The sequence below is a fragment of the Lagenorhynchus albirostris genome, chromosome 13, assembly GCF_949774975.1.
Source record: "Lagenorhynchus albirostris chromosome 13, mLagAlb1.1, whole genome shotgun sequence".
NCBI classification, from domain to species: domain Eukaryota; kingdom Metazoa; phylum Chordata; class Mammalia; order Artiodactyla; family Delphinidae; genus Lagenorhynchus; species Lagenorhynchus albirostris.
In genome coordinates, this window is record NC_083107.1 from 57,017,371 (window position 1) to 57,039,516 (window position 22,146).

A 22,146-nucleotide genomic window follows, 5' to 3' on the forward strand; every position below is an offset into this window, starting at 1 on the left:
ACCCAGGCGATGCTTTTAAAAATATAGTATGTGTGCCCCCGTGGTTTTTCAATTCCCCCTTCCCTTACGGATTGTGTTGACTGATGAATGGCTTGGGCCGGCAATTCGTATTTCCCTCTCCAGACAAAGTGGCAATGGTTGGGTTGGGAGCAGAGTGATCAAATTTAACAAAGAATTTTGTGAAAAAAAGCAATGTGCTTGGTGTCCGCAGTCGCTGGAAAGAAAGTCCTGCTTTGCACTAGGTATTTGTTTAACCCCTCTTTGCCTGGCTCCCTTGCTGGCGCTGTCTACTGCTAGTCAGCCACTAGTGGTTGTGAATATAACAATACAAACTTTGTCCTGCTGGAGGTGTAAAGACTAAAAAAAGAAAAAAAAAAGGATATCAGTAGGAGGTGAAGTGGAAGAAGCTTTTTAAAAAATGACGGATGTAAAGACAGTACAGGCATCCCTGTCATGGAGGAGCTAGTAGAGTAGGTGGAGAGTCTGATCAGATCTGGTTAAAGGCATAGCTTGGGTCTCTCCGAATAGGAGCAACTGAACATCCACAGTCTAGCATCTGTGTGAAGATTTCCTAAGGGAAATGGGGTGCAACCAGGAGGGGATTCTGAAAGCATACCTCCCACCCACACTCCCCAACACACACACACACACACACACACACACACACACTCACTCACTCACTCGCACGTTTTCTTTTTCTCAGAGCTACTTGTGCAGCAAGTGAGGAAAAGAGGGAGGAAAATGTATAGAGATGTTTCATTCATTTCAGAAAAGAAAACAAAGCCGGAATAGGTGTGATTGCTTTGAGGCTCCTCTTTCAAATCCTGTGTTGCTTGAATTTACCTCTATGGGTTTGCTAAACTTGCTTAATTGTGAGGTTAGCCTCGCGTGAAAAAAAGGAGGAAGAGAGAGCTAGCTTGCTCCATCTTTGGGGCCTTGAGAGTGAGAAGGTAGGGAAAGATCCCCTTATTTCCTCAGAAGCAGTATGTGTTTTCTTAAATGGTTTTCATTTTAGGGACTCTGCCTGCTTGAAGGATTCCATTTGGATCTGAGGGCTCTTTAGCTAGGATTTCTCCCACCTACTAAAAAAGGAGCCTTAATTTTTCCCCCTAAACTGGCTCTTTTATTAAATATGGCATGATTAATTCCCAGGGAAAAAGAAAAAAAACTGGACAGAGGTAAACTGTTGTTCACTCCTGAGCTGTGCAGGGACAGCAAAGAATGTAAGTGTCCATGACAATCAGACTTCCTTTACTCTGTCTTAAAAGCTTAGCAGGGCTGGAAGAGGAGTGTAACAAATTAAAAGAATATGAAGGCTGTGCTTTATATCTATCTATCTGTGTACCTGTCTACCTACCTACCTACTGTCTATCTTTCTATTTATCATTACTATTTAATGGTTTCTACTGTATCATTTTGGATTAAGATTAAGTACTAGATGACCCTTTTGTTGACCATGAAAGGGAAGAAAAATGCATAGCCCTAGCAGTGCTTTAACTACAAACGAAATTACAAAAGGAAGGTGAAATTGCAAAAAGAAGGTGAAGTATAGTCAGTAACACCTACAGGACTATTTGCAGGAATTACATTAATTGCTCTTTCAAACTTACTATGTGTTGAAAATAAAATATTCCAGGAGAGCTTCAGCATTTTGTTAGCAAGCTATATTTAAGATGTTTTTTATCAGACAAAAATAGACTTTTATTTATCTTGCAAAGTAAACGCATAGTTCCTTCCCTGTAAGTACTTAATCTGTTTCTTTGACAAAATAAATGGTGAGAAAAGCTCTGTAGATCCAGTGAAGTTGCAAGTACAAAGCATACATTTAGCTCATGGATGGGTTTTTCTCAAAGTAAGTGCATTTTAGGACTGTACCATCTGATTTTCATGTTGCAATTCAGTAACAGAGGCCCTTTCTCCGTGATGACTTCAGGTAGAGGAAGAAAAGCACGTAGGTAAGAAGCGAGCAGTCTGCCCCATCAGCATGGAAATAAACAAGATCTAAATTGGAATAGGAAGTAAATCTGGAAAAAGAAATACACAATTAAAAGAGGATGGTAGAGCACATACCTTGCAAGCTTGATATTTTTGCTGTATGTATGTATGTTGCTTTTCTCTAAAAATTGTTGCTTTACATTTGCTAACAACTTAGGAATCAGGGTGCTGAGATCTCACTTCTTCCAGATCCTTCCATCCTCTTTTATTTTTTTTCCTCTAAGGGATAAATGTCTCGTCAAAACGTCTTCCAGTATCATCCATACCTCATGGTCCGACCTCTCGTCATAACCTCTACCAAACGGTTTCCCATCTGATCCAATTCTTCTGCTCCCTCTTGTGGCAAATGTTCTCCCTGACTTTCCCTAGATTTCAGAATGCATTCCCTCAGCTGCCTATCACTTAGGTTCTAATTTTCAGTGGTAATTGATGCTAACGAAGGCAGTAGGTTGCTGAACTCGCTGCTTCCAATTTTCTCTCTGAACAAAGGGAGGTCTATCCCCTGGAGACGTCCTTGAGATTTAGTGGAAGTAAACGTCAGGTGCTGTCTGATCCACTGAGAGGGACTGGGTTCTGGGAAAGTGAGCTTTCAGAGTCTTGCCTCTGAGACTCTGATTTGGACTCAGGGCTAGTCCAGTGGGGCCTCATTAAGTGAAGTGGGATTATTTTCAGTTTTCTTTTTTTCTCTTCCAAAAGATACCTGTGTGTGAATGTGTCTGCATCTGTCCTCTCTCTTTTTCTCTCTCTTCCTGCCTCCCTCTCTCCCTCCTCAGCCTCTCACACGCACGCACGCACACACACACACAGGCCCATGCAGGCCAAAGGGCACATGCATACGCACGTGCGCACACGCACACACACACACACACTTCACAAAAGGTATACAGCACATATTTTGAAAACAACTAATCAATGATTAGGTTCTCAATAGGGTTTGTAAATCAAACAGCTCATTTTCTGAACTGGAGACTCCGAGGGTAAACTACTCTTACTGGCATGATTTCCTCAAAAGCAGTTGAGAATACAGATGAGACTAGGCGTCTTTTTCTAGCGTGTTGACTCAACTTGGAAGACAGTTGCTCGCAGCCCATGAGGCCTCAAGTGTTTGTTGTAGGCTCTCTTTGTTGTCAACTATGTTTTGAACCCTAAGTGTTTTATGTCTACATTTGTGATTGTCCTTTGATCGGCGCAGCCAAGAGTGTATAGTAAGTAACAGGATAGACCAAGGTTCACGAGAATCCCATTTTCTCGCTACCTGAAACTTTCTAGCCAATTTCAGGAGGAGGAGGAGAATGTAGGGAAGGAGAAAAGTCCTGAAGTGATGGAAAGCAGCTGCAGTGATGGAAGTGTGTTTGTGATCAGGGGCAAGTATGTTATAGGCAGCTGTCTAGAAAGTGATTTGAGAAGCACAAAACATCCCTGGATTCAAAGCATTTATCCTTCAGCCAATGTAGGATCAGAAATTCTCAGTATTAGAGACATTCATTTGAATAAAGTAATTCTATCTAGTAGATCCCTAATAGAACGCAACGAGATTACCTAGGAAAGAGCTACCATTCCTTCTCACAAACCATTCGCATCTGTTCGTTTACTAACTTGGATTGGTTTATCAGATCAGCTGGCAGAAAAGTTCTGAGCGCTGGAACACAGGATGATGCAGAGGAAGTGAAAGAAGTTTGAAATGGGTTGCTGTCCAGTTAGTGCCCCCAGAGGGCCATTCTGATGGGGAAGTACCCGGGAACCAGGCTGCTGAAGTGGGGTGTGGGGGGGTAGAGAGTAGCCAGACAGAGGCAAAGATAAACTGTCACCCTGACATTTTACTTCTGGGTCAGCAAAGGTAACAAAAATTTGATCTTTCTTGAAAATTTACTCTTCTGAGAAATGGGTGAAATATGTCCCGTAGTGTGAAATCATATGCTTAAAGTCTTGAATGGCTTCTACTGTATCATTTTGGAATATTCATACTAGTAACCTAGAACACTAGTGTGATACTTGTTCGGACAAATTTTTTTTGCATATGTAATAGACATAGGAACATAAATGTAAATATTAGAGTCCATCTTAATTTTTTAGTTTAATTTATTTTTTTTAAATGACATGTCACTTTAAATTTTTATTTATTTATTTATTTTTGGCTGTGTTGGGTCTTCGTTTCTGTGCGAGGGCGTTCTCTAGTTGCGGCGAGCGGGGTACACTCTTCATCACGGTGCGCGGGCCTCTCACTGTCGCGGCCTCTCTTGTTGCAGAGCACAGGCTCCAGACGCGCAGGCTCAGTAGTTGTGGCTCACGGGCCCAGTTGCTCCGTGGCCTGTGGGATCTTCCCAGACCAGGGCTCGAACCCGTGTCCCCTGCATTGGCAGGCAGATTCTCAACCACTGCGCCACCAGGGAAGCCCCATCTTAATTTTTTAGAAAAGATAGAAAAAGTCATCACTCTGTAGATGTCATTGCATGTGAAGTCAGAATAAGTTAATAATTTCCTGCTTGAATCTAATGTGAAATGAAGTCAAACAGACAAGAGAGTGATTCAGCAATTTTCTTCAATCCAACTGTGATATTTATTGAGCACTCAGTGTATGCAAGGCACTGCGCTGGGCTTTTCAGAGAATGCAGATGCTGAAGAGGAGTTATGTGATGTTTGTTGAATACCCATTATGTTGCAGACATCAGTCTAAGCACTTTGTACATGTTTTCTCACTTAACACCGTTGCAAGAAAGCATCCTGATCTTGACTTAAAGATGACGACTATGGCTCGGTTAAATAACTTGTCCAAGAGTGAATAGGTGATGGTACCCGTTTTTGAGGCTGTTTCAAAGCCATGCGCAAAACATGCTCTTTGCGCTGTGTTCCCTGTTATTAGGGATGTACGGTCTAGAACGCCTAAACACTGGGCTGAGTGAGGTAGATGGATGGCTGCAGCTATCTAATGAGCCCAGTGCTTTAGAGTTGAGAGGAAGAAGAGAACATTGGAAAAGGCTTCATGGAGGAGGAGGAAGCATTATAGTTGGTTCTCAAAGAGTGAAAGGACTTTGCAAATAAATAAAGCCTCGCTATTTTTAAAACATGTAAACCAGCCCCAGCTAATTTATGACAAGGACCACCCTGGAGCAAGGTTAGGGCCATTTCCAGACTTCAAGCTAGCTGCATGTCCCGGTTAAGACCATGCCATGGGAACTGTGGATCTGAAACAGATGCTAGCATAAATCACTGCTCACATGTATTTTACACGGGAACCCAAAATTGATGAATTTCCAGCATGCCTTGGAGGAGAGAAGCTGTATCAGTCTGAGAGGTGAAGCAAGGAACAGACCTTAAATTTGACGGTTATGTTTTCTGGGCCATCACAGGTGGTTTTTCTTTCTTTCTTGAGCACCGAATGGCTCTGATGCTTTCTCCCTTGAGCTTCTCCAGTTCCTCACTTCCGCTACCCCCTAAAGCACAGGACCCGGGGCCCCCTTTGGCTCTGCTCTGTTCAATGTATAGCACCCAGTTGCAGCAGATTTAGAGAATGGGTCTGCTTACTCTACACGCCAACCTCCACTTCCTCTCTGCACCTTGGTAGTGCCCCCAAAGTGAGTGGCATCAGCCAGGGGCAAAAGGATAGAGCTTGGGGAGGGGCTCAGTCACGTGTCACATGTCCCTCAGAAGTTGCAGGTTGTCATTCTTCCAAAACCATCTGCCTTTCAAATGCTGGGGGATGTGAGCCCCCTGGAGCTGAAATTTGTGAGTTGATGTTGGACACAGTTGGTGACTCTCCCCCCCCCCCAACTTAACTCCTCACTTTCTTCTCCTGGCCGCGCAGCTGCCCCTGGCCCTTTTTCAGAACTTCTCCTTATCAGTGCTCGTGCTGCTTAGACCCATAGCTAGCACTGGAAGACACATCAGAGATCAGCTAGTTTTTTAATTAACAAATAAGCAAATGGAGGCCATATGAAATTAAGTGACTCAATAAGAGTGAAATGGGACATTATTGAATCTAGATCTATGACTCTGAAGTCATTTCACCAAAGTTACATCTCCCTTTTTTCTTTGATACTATAGAAGCCCTCTAGAAATGTGCCTGTGTTTTCTGGCCTCAGGAGTCCGTGGATGTCCAGCAATGATTTCCTCAGGTGGAAAGAAAACTATGAATTTGCTTCTATATCGAGGATATTGGCAAAAGCAATGAAGTTCCCTATGGTACTCAGACCAGAGTTCTCTGAGGTCAGCAGGCATATCATGTTAGTTTTAATATTTGTTTGAATTCAACAAATGGCATATTTAACATTGTGCAAGATCCTTAACTTTTCTGTGCCTCATTTTCTTCATCTATGAAATGGGAGTAATAGTAGTAGAGAACCTTATGGGGTTTTTGTGAGGAATAATACATTAATGCTTGTAAAACATTTGGAACTGCCCCTGGCACATGAGTGCTCAGTGAGGATTGGTCCTTCCTACTTGAGAGATGACCAGTGAGAGAGCACTGTTTCTACCTGTGCGCCTTTATGTGGACATGCTAATTGCGAAGGTCGCCGTGGAGAGCTCGAAAATAAGGGCATACATAAGGACTACACCAGAGGTCACAAAGCTGTTTTTCAAAGCCACATAGTAAATATTTTTGGCTTTGTGGACCACAGAGCCTGTCACAGCTACTCAACACTGCTGTTGTAGCATGAAAGCCATTGACGATACTTAAATGCATGAACATGCTGTGTTCTGTAAAACATTGTTTACTTACACTGAAATTTGAACATCATATAATTTTCATGTCATGAAATATTGTTTTTTTAAATTTTTTTCAATCATTTCAAAATGTAAAAAATAATTAAATAGGCATTATAAAAACAGGTGGTGGGCTGAATATGACCCGTTGGCCATAGTTTGCCAACTCTTTTTTTTTAATAGATCTTTATTGGAGTATAATTGCTTCACAATACCATGTTAGTTTCTGTTGCACAACAAAGCGAATCAGTCATATGCATACACATGTCCCCATATCCCCTCCCTCTTGAGCCTCCCTTGAGACACAGATTGTAAGAGATACACACAGGCCGTCTTAGGGGGCTGCAGGAAACCCAGCAATAGGGGTTGGTGTCCTGGGAAGAGATCTGGCCTAGAAACTTAGACACCTTGTTTTAGAGCCTGGCTCTGTCACTTCTGAGATGCATGGCTTTGAAAAAGTCTTTTAAGTTATGATGGCCTGAGTTTTCATGTGGGGGAAAAAGGGGAAGGGGCAACGTTAGATGACTTTTAGGGGCCTTCCTGGCACTAAACGCATTTTAATGAAGGGGAATTGGACATTCGAGATGGGTCATGGAGGACGGGTAGAAAAGCATGAGAAAGAAAAACAGGTGCATATTTGGGTAATTTTTATTTAGTAGCTCAGTTGTCTACCAGGAACAGTAAGCCTGGGGAGTTAGACAGGCAACATATTGATGACCTTGAATGCCAAAGTGAGGGATCAGAATATCATAGCTTGGGGTTGTTAGCCAAATTCCTCAGTTTTACAGACGAGGCTGAGAAAGGGAAAATGACTTGTCCAAGGCCACATGACTGGCCAGTGAGAGCCAAGACCAGCACTCATTTCTTTTGGCTCCTAGACCAACGACCCTTCCAATCTACCATATTGCCCCCAGCAGCATGCAATTAATTTCAACTGTCTGGCTATGACCTCAGAGGGGAAAACTCTCATGTAAATTACGGAAGCTGTTTTTAGTATTGTCTAAACATGATCTCAATGCCCAGCATATCTAAGAAGGTAGGTCTGTGAGTAATCCCATTACAGAGAAGGGTAATTGCATAAGTGTTAACCTAAGGCCTTGCACTACAGCAACCTTTAGCCTGGCTTCCTGCTGAGTGTCTTTTAAAAAGTTTTGACTCATGTTATTTCATCAGCAGTCTTCCCTAATACCCTAGTAGGTCAGGTTCTCCATTACTGACTCTTGTAGGACTGTGTTTTTCCTTCATAGCATTTATCAATTAATAAATGCTTCTTTCTGTAACAATTTAAATTAACATCTATCATCTGTCTTCCCATCTAGATAATAAATTCAGGGAAGAGAGAGATTGTGTCTTGTTTAGTTCATGGTTCTAGCCCCGCATATCTTGCCAGATGTATAATAGACATTCAGTGTTTGCTGAATGAAGGAAGGAATGCATGTTCTCTCATTAGTCATTGATCCTGGTGAAAACAGTCCTTGCTTAAGCAAGGACTTAATAGGCAGGTTACTATTTTCACTTGTTAATGAAATGATTAAATGATGAGTATTTCTTTCTCCACTAAATTTTTTCTCTTTTTCAAAAGCTCCTATGTAATCCTCACCTATCACAAAAAGACAATAACATAATAGTTGTGGCATAGTTACCAACATTAAAACCATAAGCCATAAGCCGATATTTAAACAATTCTTCAAATACAGGTGTATGGGATTGGTTTAAAGGACATGTTCACTAGATACCTTACCTAGTAGAGAAACTGTATGTTTCATAAACTGTGTTCAGGGTTTTGTGTAAAAAGTTCATATTTTCCCTCCCAAAAAGCTACTCAATTTATTTCTGTAAACAAAAATTTGGTTAGTTCCTTCTTAAGCTGCTTCCATTTAAAAAATGGATTTTTTGTATATACATACACACCTAGTTTTAGACCCATGTCACTGTGTATATTGTCAGGAACTTTAGAATATTGATGAAGGGTCACCATTATGTGAGTATCAACTTGAGGTGTTTTTTTTTTTAATTTCTTTTTACTTCCTACTTCTGTTCTCCTCAAGAGCATCTTATTCTTTAAAGGATTATGCTTTTTGACTATGCAGGAAAATATAAAAGACCTACAAACTTCGAGTTGATAGGGTCGTATCCCCCAAACAGCAATCTGCTGGAAGATGAAGCTTAATGACTCAGGGAGAAAGCTGATGAAATTCACCAGCCTCTCTTCACATAACCAGTATTTTCCTTATTAAAAAAGATTTTTTTTAAAAAGACATCTGCATGTTCCTATCACATAGCTTGAAATTGGAGTCTGTGTTAAACATCCCCAGTCCCAAGAGGCAGACTAGAAAGCCAGAAGAGGGACTGCAAAGATTTACCCTTGAGTTGAAGGAACAGGGGAGTTGGTGAGGCTCCACCCAGAGCCCCTCATGTAAAGAGCACAGCTTTTCTCACCACCTAAGCCTTCCAGTTTGGGGTTTTTGTTGCTGTGTACTGTTGACCTCTGTTCAGGGCTTGTGGACAGAACCTGATTAGAAGGTCTCTGAAGACTTCCGTGGGTCTGGTTCTTTGTCCTGTGTCTATGTGGAGTCCTAGCCATCCTTAGCTGTTTCTCCTTAAGGAAAGCAGAACAAACCCTTGGCAAAATTACCAAGTACGTGTAAGTTACTCCCAATGATTTAATCTCCTCTTTGGGGGGCCCTGTTGATGCTCCTGTTAGGGTCCATTTTTCTCTACCCTCTTCTGTCTTACCTCACACACACAGTCACCAAGGGGCTTCATATTTCGATGCTGTCTGGAGTCCCAATCTGTGACAACGAGAGCCCATCTGATACACTGTTTCATATCAACAACTTACTGATATTACAACAAACGCTATCTTCTAATTTTAAGGTACTGCCTTCCATCGAGGACCTTATTTAAGTCCTCTGCTCTCCAGTCTTTGTTTGCTAAACATGCCCGATGCCCTTTATGCCAGTTTTTTCCTCCTACCCAGTTCTGCCTTTCTACCCTACGTGCCAATGCCAAGACCATCCATATCAGAATCACCTAGGGTGCTTGGGAAAATTCAGATTTGGGGGTTCCTCCTTAGAGATACTGTGTATCTGATGATAGGGCCCAGTTGCCTGTACTTCAGTGAGTTTTCCAGATGATCCTTAGGTGACCTGAAGTTGAAAAAGCATTGTTCTATGCCTTTTGTCATATCATTGCTTCCTTCTGGAATGTCCTCAACTCTCTCCGACTTCTGTCATCCTTCTAGTCCCCTCCTTTTATGGAATTTTCCATATTCTTCTATTCATGGTCATTTGAGTAACTATTACTGGAAGACTGTAACTTCGTCAGAAACAGGGGCCATGAGTCAATCATCTTTGTACTTCCCACGGTGTTGGGTCTGGTGCTTGGCACATAGAAGCCCTCAATAAGTGTTTGAGGAACAAATGAATGAATGATCCCCTCTCTTAGAACTAGAAATACCAGGAGGGCTCTACTTCACTGAAACAAAGGTCTGAAGGTGAAATGTCAACAAGCTAGTGTGGAAAATATTTTTAGGTAGGAAATCTTTTTTGGTGACCCAGAAATAAATGCATGCATATGGCCTCATTTTTTTTTTTTTTTCAGTGTGTAAGGTTGAACATCAAAGAAAGGCTGCTCTTTCTCTTCAGGGTGGATGGTGACCAAATTATTACCTGAAATAGTAACCATTGTCCAACACAAGGCCCCTGAAAGATTCAGAGTACAGAAAAGGCGATCCAAGGCCCTCCTCCGGGAATTCACTACATTTGAGATCTTTTGATTACAGGACTGTATGCTGAGCAGTTGGAGGTTTCTAGAAGCCCAGTTTTATGACCCCAAGACCCCAGATATGTTAACCTGGGAACTAGGTGGTCCACTTTGAGAGCGTCCAGGTGTAGTCACGGTCTCACTGTCGGAATCCCTGGAAAATCTCTCCTCTTCTGTGATCCCCTACTAATGAAAGAGTTATGTCTTCCAGAAAGGGGACTCACTCCTTGACTCTTGTAAGGCCCCACTAGAATGTGAGCTTCTTTGGGGATATTATCTTTTTATTTTTGGGGGGGGGATATTATCTTATTCATCTTTGTAACATGGTGTCTGGTACATACGAGTGGCTAAGAAAAACTTGGCAGACAAACCCATGAATGAATGTGTTGTTTTCCCTTTTATTTGGATTACTTAACAGTTAAAAATTAGTGTCTTGACCCCAAGACAGTAAATCTGTGGGCTGCTGCATTGAGATTCTCGAAAAAATATTGACTTATTGTTTTTAGGGCCAAGTATTAACTTCCTTGTTAGGCTAAAATTCAGTATCATTCTCCCCAGCTTTCTGCATTGCCCTCTTTTATTTTAGTTTTGCTTGTTCATGGCTAGGATTTCATTCTCTATTTTCTTTTCTCCTGACTGAATGGAAAAACCTTGAGATTATTACATGACTTTGGAGGGATTTCAGACCTCAGATTTTAGCTGATGATCCCCCAAGTGGATCCTCTTTCCCTTGCTATGTGATGAATAGGAGTGCTTACAAAAAGCCTTTCTTGCGGGGTGGGCAGGCATGAGACAGGAGAGGGAAACGTGAATGAGATGATCCAAAGACACACGTTTATTCAGGTGGGAAGGAGGGGCAGCGTGGGAAGGTTATTCCACACTAAGTACCTAAGTAAGTTGCTAAGACAGAACAGTATTGCTAACCTGTGTAGTGAAAACAAACAAATGAAAAGGTCCTGCCGTTTTGGAAAGCATTCTGTTTATCATGCAAAATGCCTGAATTTAAATCCTGTCTGTCACTTATGTTCGTATGATTTCAGCCTGGTTTACTTTGATGAACGATTTATTTTTTCTCGTTTGTAAAATGGGAATGACAGTACCTCCTTGCAATATTGTCAGAAAAGATAGCGAATGCAGAGTAATCAATAGAGCACCTGGGACAAATCAAGTGCTCAGTCAGTGGTGGCAGTCATGATTGTCATAAAGGCCCCTGAGGGGGGCCCTTCCACTGCCCTTGGTCCTGGCAGAACACATCTGAGGATCGTCCTGGCTGACTCTACATGGAGACCAAGATTAGCAGAGTATCTTCCCTTCAAATTCTTCCTTCCATTGGAAGACTCTATTCTCCACCTTTCTTCCTTCTACCCATATATCCATGTCCGAATGCAGAGGTAATATATTTAAATTCTTCGTGCTCTTTCCCTTTTATGGGGCCTCTGTAATACAGGTGATTGGGGGTTGGTGTTTGACTAGATGTCTTTTTAGTGTCCTGAAAGGAGAAGAAGATATGCTCCCTTGAGGATGTGCAAAATATTAGGACCCTCTCAACAGAGCAGATGATCTTGGCATTCCAGAAGAAATCAGCAAGCCAGGGCTGGTATAGGAGGACCAACTACCAGGTGCTGGGGAAAATGTCAGGGTCCCAGCCCCTCTCCTGATGCTGGAGATCAGGTTTTCTAGCCTGAGGTTCTCTGTGAATGACTGAATCACAATTCCTCTCCTCTACCCAACACTGACATTGGCTTTTCAGTCTGACACCGGCCTCCGCTCAGTTTAGGGGCATCCCTTTTACATAAGGAACATTTCTAAATGCATAGGCCTGGGTTCAGCCCTCGGATTCTGATTCCACATCAGAGATTTGGTGAATCAGCACATGACCCAATGAGAAATATTTTATTCATTTAATAAAAGCAGGTGCTGTGCGTCTTCCATATAGCAGGCTCTGCTCTCGGAACTGGGTGAACAAAAGAGACAGAAATCCCTACTCTTACAGCGTTGACATCCGTTAGAGAGAAAGAGAAAGAGAGAGAGAGAGAGAGAGAGAGAGAGAGAGACAATAAGCAGAACCATTAAATAAATTATATAGTGTATAAAAAGTAATAAGTTCTAGGACTCACAGGCATAGAGAACAGACTTGCGGTTGCCAAGGGGGTGGAGGGTGGGGAAGGGATGGAGTGGAAGCTTGGGGTTAGTAGACGCAAACTATTACATATAGAATGCATAAACAACAAGGTCCTACCATATAGCACAGGAAACTATATTCAATATCCGGGGGTAAACCATAATGGAAAAGAATATAAAAAAGAGTGCATATCTGTGTATAACTGAGTCACTTCGCTGTACAGCAGAAATTAACACAACATTGTAAATCAACTATACTTCATTAAAAAGTAATTTCTATATCAAAAAACAAAGTACAGAAAAAGAGTCTCATGACTTTTCAATAACATATTCATTGTCCTAAATCCTAAATCCATCTTTCTTTTTTTGGCCACGTTGCCTGTCGCCCCAGTTGCTACCTTTGATGAATGAGGTGGGTGTTTTCTGAGATGGGACAGGGTCCTGACTCCAGTCTTGTAAGCTTAGGCAAGAGGGCTTGAGCCCCTTATGTGATGTCTCACAGCTTGTCTCCTAGAGGACCTGTCCTCATTTATCAGGCAGCAAAGAAGCAACTCTCTCTGGAAAGAAAAAAAAAAGTAATAGCAGAGAGTCGTTGTGGAAACTGAACGAGCTCCTTTCTGAAGTGTGGTCATGGCCTGATGGCCTGAGGTTGAGGGCCAGAACAGTAATTGGCACCCTCAGTGGATGATCAGATAAGAAAAGTCATCCTCTGGCATCATCTCTTTGTCTAGAAGAATTTGGAAGTGCTTGCATCCATAGTGAATAAGAATTTATGGTTGCTTTACTGTTGCCTTAGAAACAGATTCACTGCTTAGCTTTAGGCTTTCAGTCAGCAAGAATCACATAGAAGGGGATTCCAGGTCCTGATGGAGAGTCAGGGAGTTCCTTGGAATAACCCCAGCTGCCAGTCAGCAGAATGAGATTAGGCTGCCCCAAGCATAGGACTGGTGAGAATGCCAGAGGTATTCCTTCTGTCTGAGTCAGTTCTCCTTGTAGTCAAAACCGCCATAGTTCCTCACTGCTGCGCTGCCTAACTGCTCGTTGGACCTCCACTGTGGCAGTTTTGATAAAGATCTGTCTTGCAGGTACATACATCCATTTTTGGGACCTCTCCCTTCAACATAGGTGGCTGGGCTCACTCAGTTTGATACCTGTTCACCATCCTTTGTCAGTTCCATTCAGGTCTGCCATCTCTAGGTTCTGGGGCTGTTTGGTTTGTTTTCAAATAAATAGTGAGGGCTTCCCTGGTGGTGCAGTGGTTAAGAATCCACCTGCCAATGCAGGGCATACGGGTTTGATCCCTGGCCTGGGAAGATCCCACATGCTGCGGAGCACCTAAGCCCGTGTGCCACAACTACTGAGCCTGCGCTCTAGAGCCCGTGCTCTGCAATAAGAGAAGCCACGACAATGAGAAGTCCGCACACTGCAACAAAGAGTAGCCCCCGCTCACTACAGATAGAGAAAGCCCGTGCACAGCAATGAAGACCCAATACAGCCAAAAATAAAAACAAATAAATAAATAAATTTACAAATAAATAAATAGTGAGCAGAAGATAATGTGAGTATTCTTGCTACTGTGCTGAAGGCTCATTTGGATGATGTAATGGATATTCCTAAGTAAGAACTAGCTGTGGATGTTAAGAGTTGATCTGAAACCACCATGAAGATCAGCCTACCCTGTGTTACAGAGTTCAGTAGATCAGGGCAGAAGAAGGCCAGGCAGCAGACCAACATATCAGTGGCCTCTATTTCCTGCTTAATTTTCATGAACATATATATTTGAGGAGAAAGTGGGGAGAGTCAGGTAGAGATCTCTTTGAATCTGATGACAGAGGCAAGACCCTAAAAGAATGGAGACAAAAAATGAAGAAAGAACTCTCATTTAGATGACACCTACCCCATATCCTCACAAGCATTTAGATTTGGCGTTAATTTAATAAAGAAAGAAACTGAAGTCCAGAGAGTTCTTTCCAGTTGCTTCATGGCTAATAAGTTATAGCAGTGTTTTTTGTCCACTGACTTCACAAATTAGACCACTGCCACCTTTTGAATATAATTATGACATTTTTGAATTAACCTCAGAAGCCCCCTTCCTTTTTCTCTGATAGTGATGATGGATTTTTACTGCTCAGTCCACCCTTAAACATTGGTGCCCTTTGGGTTGAGAACATATTGGGAGATGTGGGTGGGGCAGACCTAAGAGATTGCCCTGAGAGTACTTGCAGGAGAGGTTGCCAGGTAATTGCTAAAAGGTGGGAAAGCGGGGGTCAGCTGTCTCTAGGAACATCCCAGCCCACAGGTTACCTCAGAGCTGTGAATGCTTGTCTAAGCCTCTAATCCATAACATAGAACCGGGCTTGTGGGACTTTTGCTACCTAGGTCCTCCTCTTGGGAGCCAGGAGGTTTTCCAGTGGGCTAGTCCAAGCCCAGATCCAATCATTCTCCAAGATTATTTTCCATACTCTCAGGGATGGTAGAACGGAGCAGTGAATTATATCATCTCAGAGACAGACCAGGCTTTGAATCTTAGTTGCTATGTGTCTGACTTTCAGCAAGAACTGAACCTGTCTGAGCCTCAGTCTTCCCACCTACAAAATGGGCTTATAATATCTATCCTATAGGGCTATTGTTAGGGCACTGTGCACTGCACAAGTCCAGGGGTGCTGTTCACACAGACTCTAGTGGAAATGGCAACATTAGGAGTTGTGTAACAGGGCAATGCTGGTTCTTAGAAGTATTCGATATAAGGACCCCTGTGAAGAATTTAGCATGGTGTCTGGGACAGTGTTTAAAAATGGAGCCTGGTATTTCGGTCTCAGGCAATCAACTCTGATTTGCTGTTGTGCCATTTTGAAACCTCCTTCTAAGAAGGACAATAGTTCAGGGTACAGAAAACACAACGTGCAAAGACCTGGAGGTAAGAAAGTGTTGTCGTGTTCAGGGAGTGGAGAGAATTCCCAGATTCTGGAGCTCAGAGGCCGGATCCTAAACGGTATAAACGCCCTATTGAGGGGATTTGGGTTTGTCTTCAGGGCAATAGGCAGCCCACGAAGAGTTTTAAGGGGAGTGAGAGAGTCTGCTCTGCACTTTAGGAAGTTTGTTTTGGCTGAAACGTGAGGAATGGAATGATGAGACTTGGCAGTGGTTTGAAGGGAGTGGTTAATTCTATCAGTTCTGGCGACAGGCGCAGCCTCGAGTCTCTGTCCAGTGTTGGCTCTCTGTGTTCTGTCCTACTCCCTCTGAGCAAATACTTAACCTTTCTGATCCTGACAGGTTACCAAGACGTTTTTTAAGCTGTAAATCTTCCAAAAGGGTCACTGCAAATGTTTCTTTCTCCTTTTTAAACTTTAGATCTTTACCGTATCGTTTTATATACCTAGCAGGCATTGGGGGTCATTTATAAATCAGATTTGTTTTTTATAATAGGCAAATACTGGCTTCCTTGTTTCTACTCTTACCCCTATAGTCTATTCTTCACTGAACGAGCAGAGAGATCACTTGAAAAGGAAAATCAGCTCACATCACACTTCTGATCGGAACCTCCCTACGATTCCCATCTCCCTCACAGTCAAAGCCAGCATCTTATAATGTCCTCAGTGGCCCTCGTAATCCATCCCCCACTGTGTTCCCAGCTCTTGAGCCCTGCTCCCTTCACTCACTGCCCTCTCAGCACGTTGGTTTCTTCGTGGTTCCCAGACTGTGCAGAGCACAATTCTCATCTGGGTCTTTGCGCTTATCTTGGAATTCTCTTTCTGCAACTATCCACAAAGCTTGGCCCCTTTCTTCCTTCAGGACTTTGCTCAAAGTCCTTTGCACCTTATCAGAGAGGCCTTCTTTAAACCATCCATTATAAAATCATGCATGCCATGTGTGTGCACACACTGACACACACACTAACACACTCACACACTGACACTCATAGACTTCCTGTCCTATTGAAATTGCTCCCTACCCCCCACCACTATAGTACTTTTTACCATCTGACATTTACATTTATTTGTTTGTTTCCTCGCCATTAGAATATAAGGTCCACAAAGATGGAGACTTTAAAAAAAATTCATTGATGGATTCTCAGGACCTAGAAGAGAGCCTAGCATACCCTTTTAAATTTGTCTGTGTGGCTCATTAATATGGGGAATAAATTGTGGCATAAGGGAGTTAGAACTGGGTCTGCCACTGCTCTTACAGGATGGTTCAATGTTACCTTGTTTTAAGGAGAAATCCTATAACCCACCCAAGCCCAGTAATGACTGAACAAGTAGACACACTGACCGTGAACTTTTGCATATTTTGAAAATACGCTTCTTCTAGTTTTCGACCTTTTACTTAGAATGGAATTCCACCACCGCAGCCCTCCGCTGTGTCTTCTTTAGCATGGGAAAACGGTCGAAACTTATCCCCCAACATTGATGAGCTAAAAACAAGGACTTTAGGTGATGGTGGGCTTGCGGAGGGTGTGTCAGAATGGGCTGGGCCAGGGTGGAGGTTCTCCTGGGCCCAGGTGCAGTTTTCAGTATAAGCCATCAGCCTCAAACATAGGCCAGAGAGTCTAGGTGAATGTGGGTGTGACTCTCAGACGGCCTGAGGCTATGAGCGGGTCTAACTCAGCTCCACTTTTAACTTTGTGTCAGGCCACAGGGCTAAGCTCTGTCTCAGGACCCTTCTTATCCCCGTGTTATCCGGTGTCATAACCATAACTGGCTTTCCAGAACAGACCTACCCTGACTTGGAGCAGACCCTTCTTAGCTTCAGCGCCTGCCCCCACCACCTTCACCAGAGCCCTGGAATCAGAGGTGATACAAGGTCACTGAGAGGCACACAGCTTGGTAAGCAAGGCAGAGTGGTGGATGGAGCTACCATGCACCTGAATTCCCCCGCCAGTGATGCTGTTGCCATATCCCTAATTGCTTACTGCCCTTCATCACATGTATACGTTGTGGTCACTGTCATTTTGTCACATGAGCTAATTTAGATGGGATTATTGCCCTTGCATTTTTGGGTCACTTGAATCCTCTATAGAACTAATATGTATTTTAGAATGACCATGGCGAGTCTGACATCGACACAGAGAAGGAACATTTTATGGCTGGTAACGCTGATTTCACAGCCTGCCAAGCAAGAGTCTTACTTACACACTCCTAGACCTGGACCTGCTTATCTCCCCTTCCTGTGTGGGCAGCCTGCAGATTCTAGAGCGAGATCTGTACACAGATATGAAGAGCAGTGCTTGAGGAACAAGATGCCCGGCTGCTAATGCAACAGGAGACCTGGGCTTGCTGAAAATTAGGAGGAAACGTGCTCTCGTTAAAACGTGCTTTTAAAAACTGTACTTAATGTGTGGAAATATTACCTTATAGCAGATTTTTTTTCCTCTCAAGTACAAATGCCATTGAGCTTTGACTGCAAGCAAGCTTGAAGATTTCTCTGCTGCCAAGAGCCATAGGACATGATTTCATGAAATGCAGTGAAAAGTTGTGCTCTAGAATTTAAGATCATCACCAAGCCTTGCGTTGGTAGGATTTTTAGAGTCTAAATTTCATAGCATCACTCTTAACGAGGTGATTTTGGGGATGAAACAGTTTCTGGAAGGTGATTGTACTAACCACAGTTTAAAAGGAAATCTGCCTTAGCAACAAGGAGAAAATTATTCAATGTGTCAAAATTTTTTGTTTTTTCTCATTGGCTGTTAGCATGCATGCATGTGTATTCAACAAGGCAAGGATGTAATTGAACATTTCATTCCAGTAAGTCAGCTGTGTACATTGCTCAGTGAATGGGGATTACATGTAGAAAATCCTCAAGTGGAGAGACTGGGCTGTAAACGTTACCAAGGATTGCTTAATCACAGATGGTTTCTTAGAATCATGATTCTCCGTAGATGTTGTGATAGTCAAATATAAACAAATCATTAGTAAAAGTAATAAAAATAAGTAATTAGTCATGCTTTGGATCTGGATCTAATGATGTGATTTTTTCCCCCCACCCTCCCCCTATCTTATTTTTCCCAGTAGGTTGGGACAGTTGGAACTCTGCCATTGTCCAACATGCTGCGATTCAGTCTCTCACCCACCTTTTCAATGGGATTTCATGTGTTAGTCATGGTGGCTCTCTTGTTTTCCCACGTGGATCATATAAGCGCTGAGACAGAAATGGAAGGAGAAGGCAATGAAACCGGCGAGTGTACTGGCTCCTATTACTGTAAGAAAGGGGTGATTTTACCCATTTGGGAGCCCCAAGACCCTTCCTTTGGGGACAAAATTGCTAGAGCGACTGTGTATTTTGTGGCCATGGTCTACATGTTTCTCGGAGTCTCTATCATTGCCGACCGATTCATGTCCTCTATAGAAGTCATCACGTCTCAAGAAAAAGAAATCACCATAAAGAAACCCAACGGAGAGACCACCAAGACAACTGTGAGGATCTGGAATGAGACGGTGTCCAACCTGACCTTGATGGCCCTGGGATCTTCAGCTCCAGAGATTCTCCTTTCAGTAATTGAGGTGTGTGGCCATAACTTCACTGCAGGAGACCTCGGTCCTAGCACCATTGTGGGGAGTGCCGCATTCAATATGTTCATCATTATTGCACTTTGTGTTTACGTCGTCCCAGATGGGGAGACGAGGAAGATTAAGCATTTGCGTGTGTTCTTTGTGACAGCAGCCTGGAGCATCTTTGCCTATACCTGGCTTTACATCATTTTGTCTGTCATCTCTCCTGGGGTCGTGGAGGTCTGGGAAGGTTTGCTTACTTTCTTCTTCTTTCCCATCTGTGTTGTGTTCGCTTGGGTGGCAGATAGGAGGCTTCTGTTTTACAAGTATGTCTACAAGAGGTACCGGGCTGGCAAGCAGAGGGGAATGATTATTGAACATGAAGGAGACAGGCCATCTTCCAAGACAGAAATTGAGATGGATGGGAAAGTGGTCAATTCCCACGTTGACAGTTTCTTAGATGGTGCCCTAGTTCTGGAAGTCGATGAGAGGGACCAAGATGATGAAGAAGCCAGGCGAGAAATGGCTAGGATTCTGAAGGAACTCAAGCAGAAGCATCCGGAGAAGGAAATAGAGCAATTGATAGAATTAGCCAACTACCAGGTCTTAAGTCAGCAGCAAAAAAGTCGAGCATTTTACCGAATTCAGGCTACCCGCCTGATGACCGGAGCAGGCAACATTTTAAAGAGGCATGCGGCTGACCAAGCCAGGAAGGCCGTCAGCATGCACGAGGTCAACACGGAAGTGGCTGAAAATGACCCCGTCAGTAAGATCTTCTTCGAACAAGGAACATATCAGTGTCTGGAGAACTGTGGTACGGTAGCCCTGACCATTATCCGCAGAGGTGGTGATTTGACCAACACTGTGTTTGTCGACTTCAGAACAGAGGATGGTACAGCCAATGCCGGCTCTGATTACGAATTTACCGAAGGAACTGTGGTCTTTAAGCCTGGTGAGACCCAGAAGGAAATCAGAGTTGGCATCATCGATGACGACATCTTTGAGGAAGATGAGAATTTCCTTGTGCATCTCAGCAACGTCAAAGTATCTTCTGAAGCCTCGGAAGATGGCATCCTGGAAGCCAATCATGTCTCTACACTCGCTTGCCTGGGATCTCCCTCCACTGCCACCGTGACTATTTTTGACGATGACCACGCAGGCATCTTTACTTTTGAGGAACCTGTGACTCACGTGAGTGAGAGCATTGGCATCATGGAGGTGAAAGTATTGAGAACATCTGGAGCACGCGGAAACGTTATCGTCCCCTATAAAACCATTGAAGGGACCGCCAGAGGCGGAGGAGAGGACTTTGAGGACACGTGCGGAGAGCTCGAGTTCCAGAACGATGAAATTGTGTAAGTTCTTTCTTTATACCTATGTGTGTGGTTGAGTTGCGTTTGTGGATGTGCGAATGTGTGCTTGTTTTTTTAAAAACTAAATGGCAAAGAAAGAATGGAGTAGTTACTATACAAGACGACTTTCAAAATATCGAAATATCCTAGCTTCTAGCTCCTAGACCACTGATCAATATACTGTATACCCAGAGATCCTAATTTGATTTTATTTTTACTTTTGTACTTTTACAGTTTTTAAGTACATTTATAGTTTTTAAGTAGATTTATAGAATGAGTCTTCTGACAGAATTTATCCAAGCACTTACGATGGGTTGAAAAATTTGTATTCTATCTTGATCACGTAATATACACACAGAAAGGGAACATTGAAAACCTCCCATTATGTCCTAACTTCATTACTGTGTACAAATTGGGAGAGCCCAAAAAAGAAACATCCTTGAAAAGAATTGCCTGGCTACCAGGGCTGGCTGAAATGATTTCTGCTGCTTTTATCTGACACTGTTTTTGTGATTATATAATGTTTCTGCTTAACTGCTAATGCTTAATTATGACTTAATGACCAATCCTGCCTTTTCAGTTTTATGCCAGTGGGGAAAGTCATTTAGCTCTTATTTAGTTCCAGTCTGATTTTACTTTACATGATTAAACAAACCCTTTTACCCTGCTGGTATAAGGATGGGGAGAGAAGTAGGATTCTGTCCAAGCATCCGAGTTGACAGGGAGCAGGTCAGAGAAAAAAAAGTGGGGAACAATTTGCTTTTCCTACTGTCACTTTACAGTGACATCTGCCAACACTGTAACACAGAATGGCGGGTTGTGCGATAATTATTCCAAAGACAGCTGCCGTTTAGAGAGCTTTTCCTCCTTCCTTGCCGAGGGCCGGGGCATTGCACTTACCAAAAGCAAACCAGAAAATGTGACTCGATGAGCAGTATCCAGACTGGAAGGACGAAAGGAAACTATTTATAATATCTGCAGTGCAAAAATAGGACATTCCAGTGGATAATTATGTTGGTGGAATCATTGGCAACTTAGGAGTTTCAGGAGAAACAATATAAAATATAGTTTGTTCTCAAAATAGTTAACTCTTGTGTAAATGGCATGTGATATATCAAATGGGGTGCATTCTCTCCAAGATGAAATTTCTTCTACAAGAAGTGAAGGGAAAACAAAAACAAAGGGAGCCGGATGGGCAGAGGAAACAGATTTTTCTGAAAGAGCCTTCCAGTATCTATCACCTCTTTGACGTTGTTGTATAGAGATGGACAGTTAGTGTGATATCACAATGAAATCAAGCAAAGAGAGATAATAGCCATCTTCGGATGTGTATGTGGGGAGAGCTTTTGTTGAATATCTAGTTTACATTGGTCCTTACGTTGTTAACGTTCCGCTTAGCGAGATGTGTTTTGTCGGGACAAATATTTTACTGAAAGATAGTAATATAATAGCAAATGAATATACTGCACACCCAAGGAAGGATTTTCCCAAAGGCCCGTGTTGAATGTGATCCTGCCCACATTAGCACATAAACTTTATTTCTTTGCTAGGAATTCTTGCTCATTCCATTTTATAATCATTTCAATTATTGAACCCTCTTGTATTTGATACAGTTTTACATGGATTACAAGTGATATTGAATGTTGTTAAAGGAATACTGCATGTTGTTAAATGAACTCACAAGGGTAGCTCTTAAATACGAGCAAATTAGTGTTTTGTTTTAT

The 22,146-nt window shown here is 42.7% G+C and overlaps 1 protein-coding gene across 3 annotated transcripts in view; it reads left to right on the plus strand.

Annotated features, from left to right (window-relative positions):
- SLC8A1 (solute carrier family 8 member A1) overlaps positions 1-22,146 on the plus strand; it is a 412,805-nt gene that overhangs the window by 67,883 nt on the left and 322,776 nt on the right. For 2 of the 3 annotated variants that reach the window (XM_060168805.1, XM_060168807.1), the window contains exon 2: positions 18,594-20,425. In XM_060168805.1, coding sequence (XP_060024788.1) covers positions 18,594-20,425 — 1,832 coding nt within the window. Of the gene's footprint in view, positions 1-18,593; positions 20,426-22,146 lie in introns of those variants that run through there. The other variant, XM_060168806.1, reaches the window with a different exon arrangement.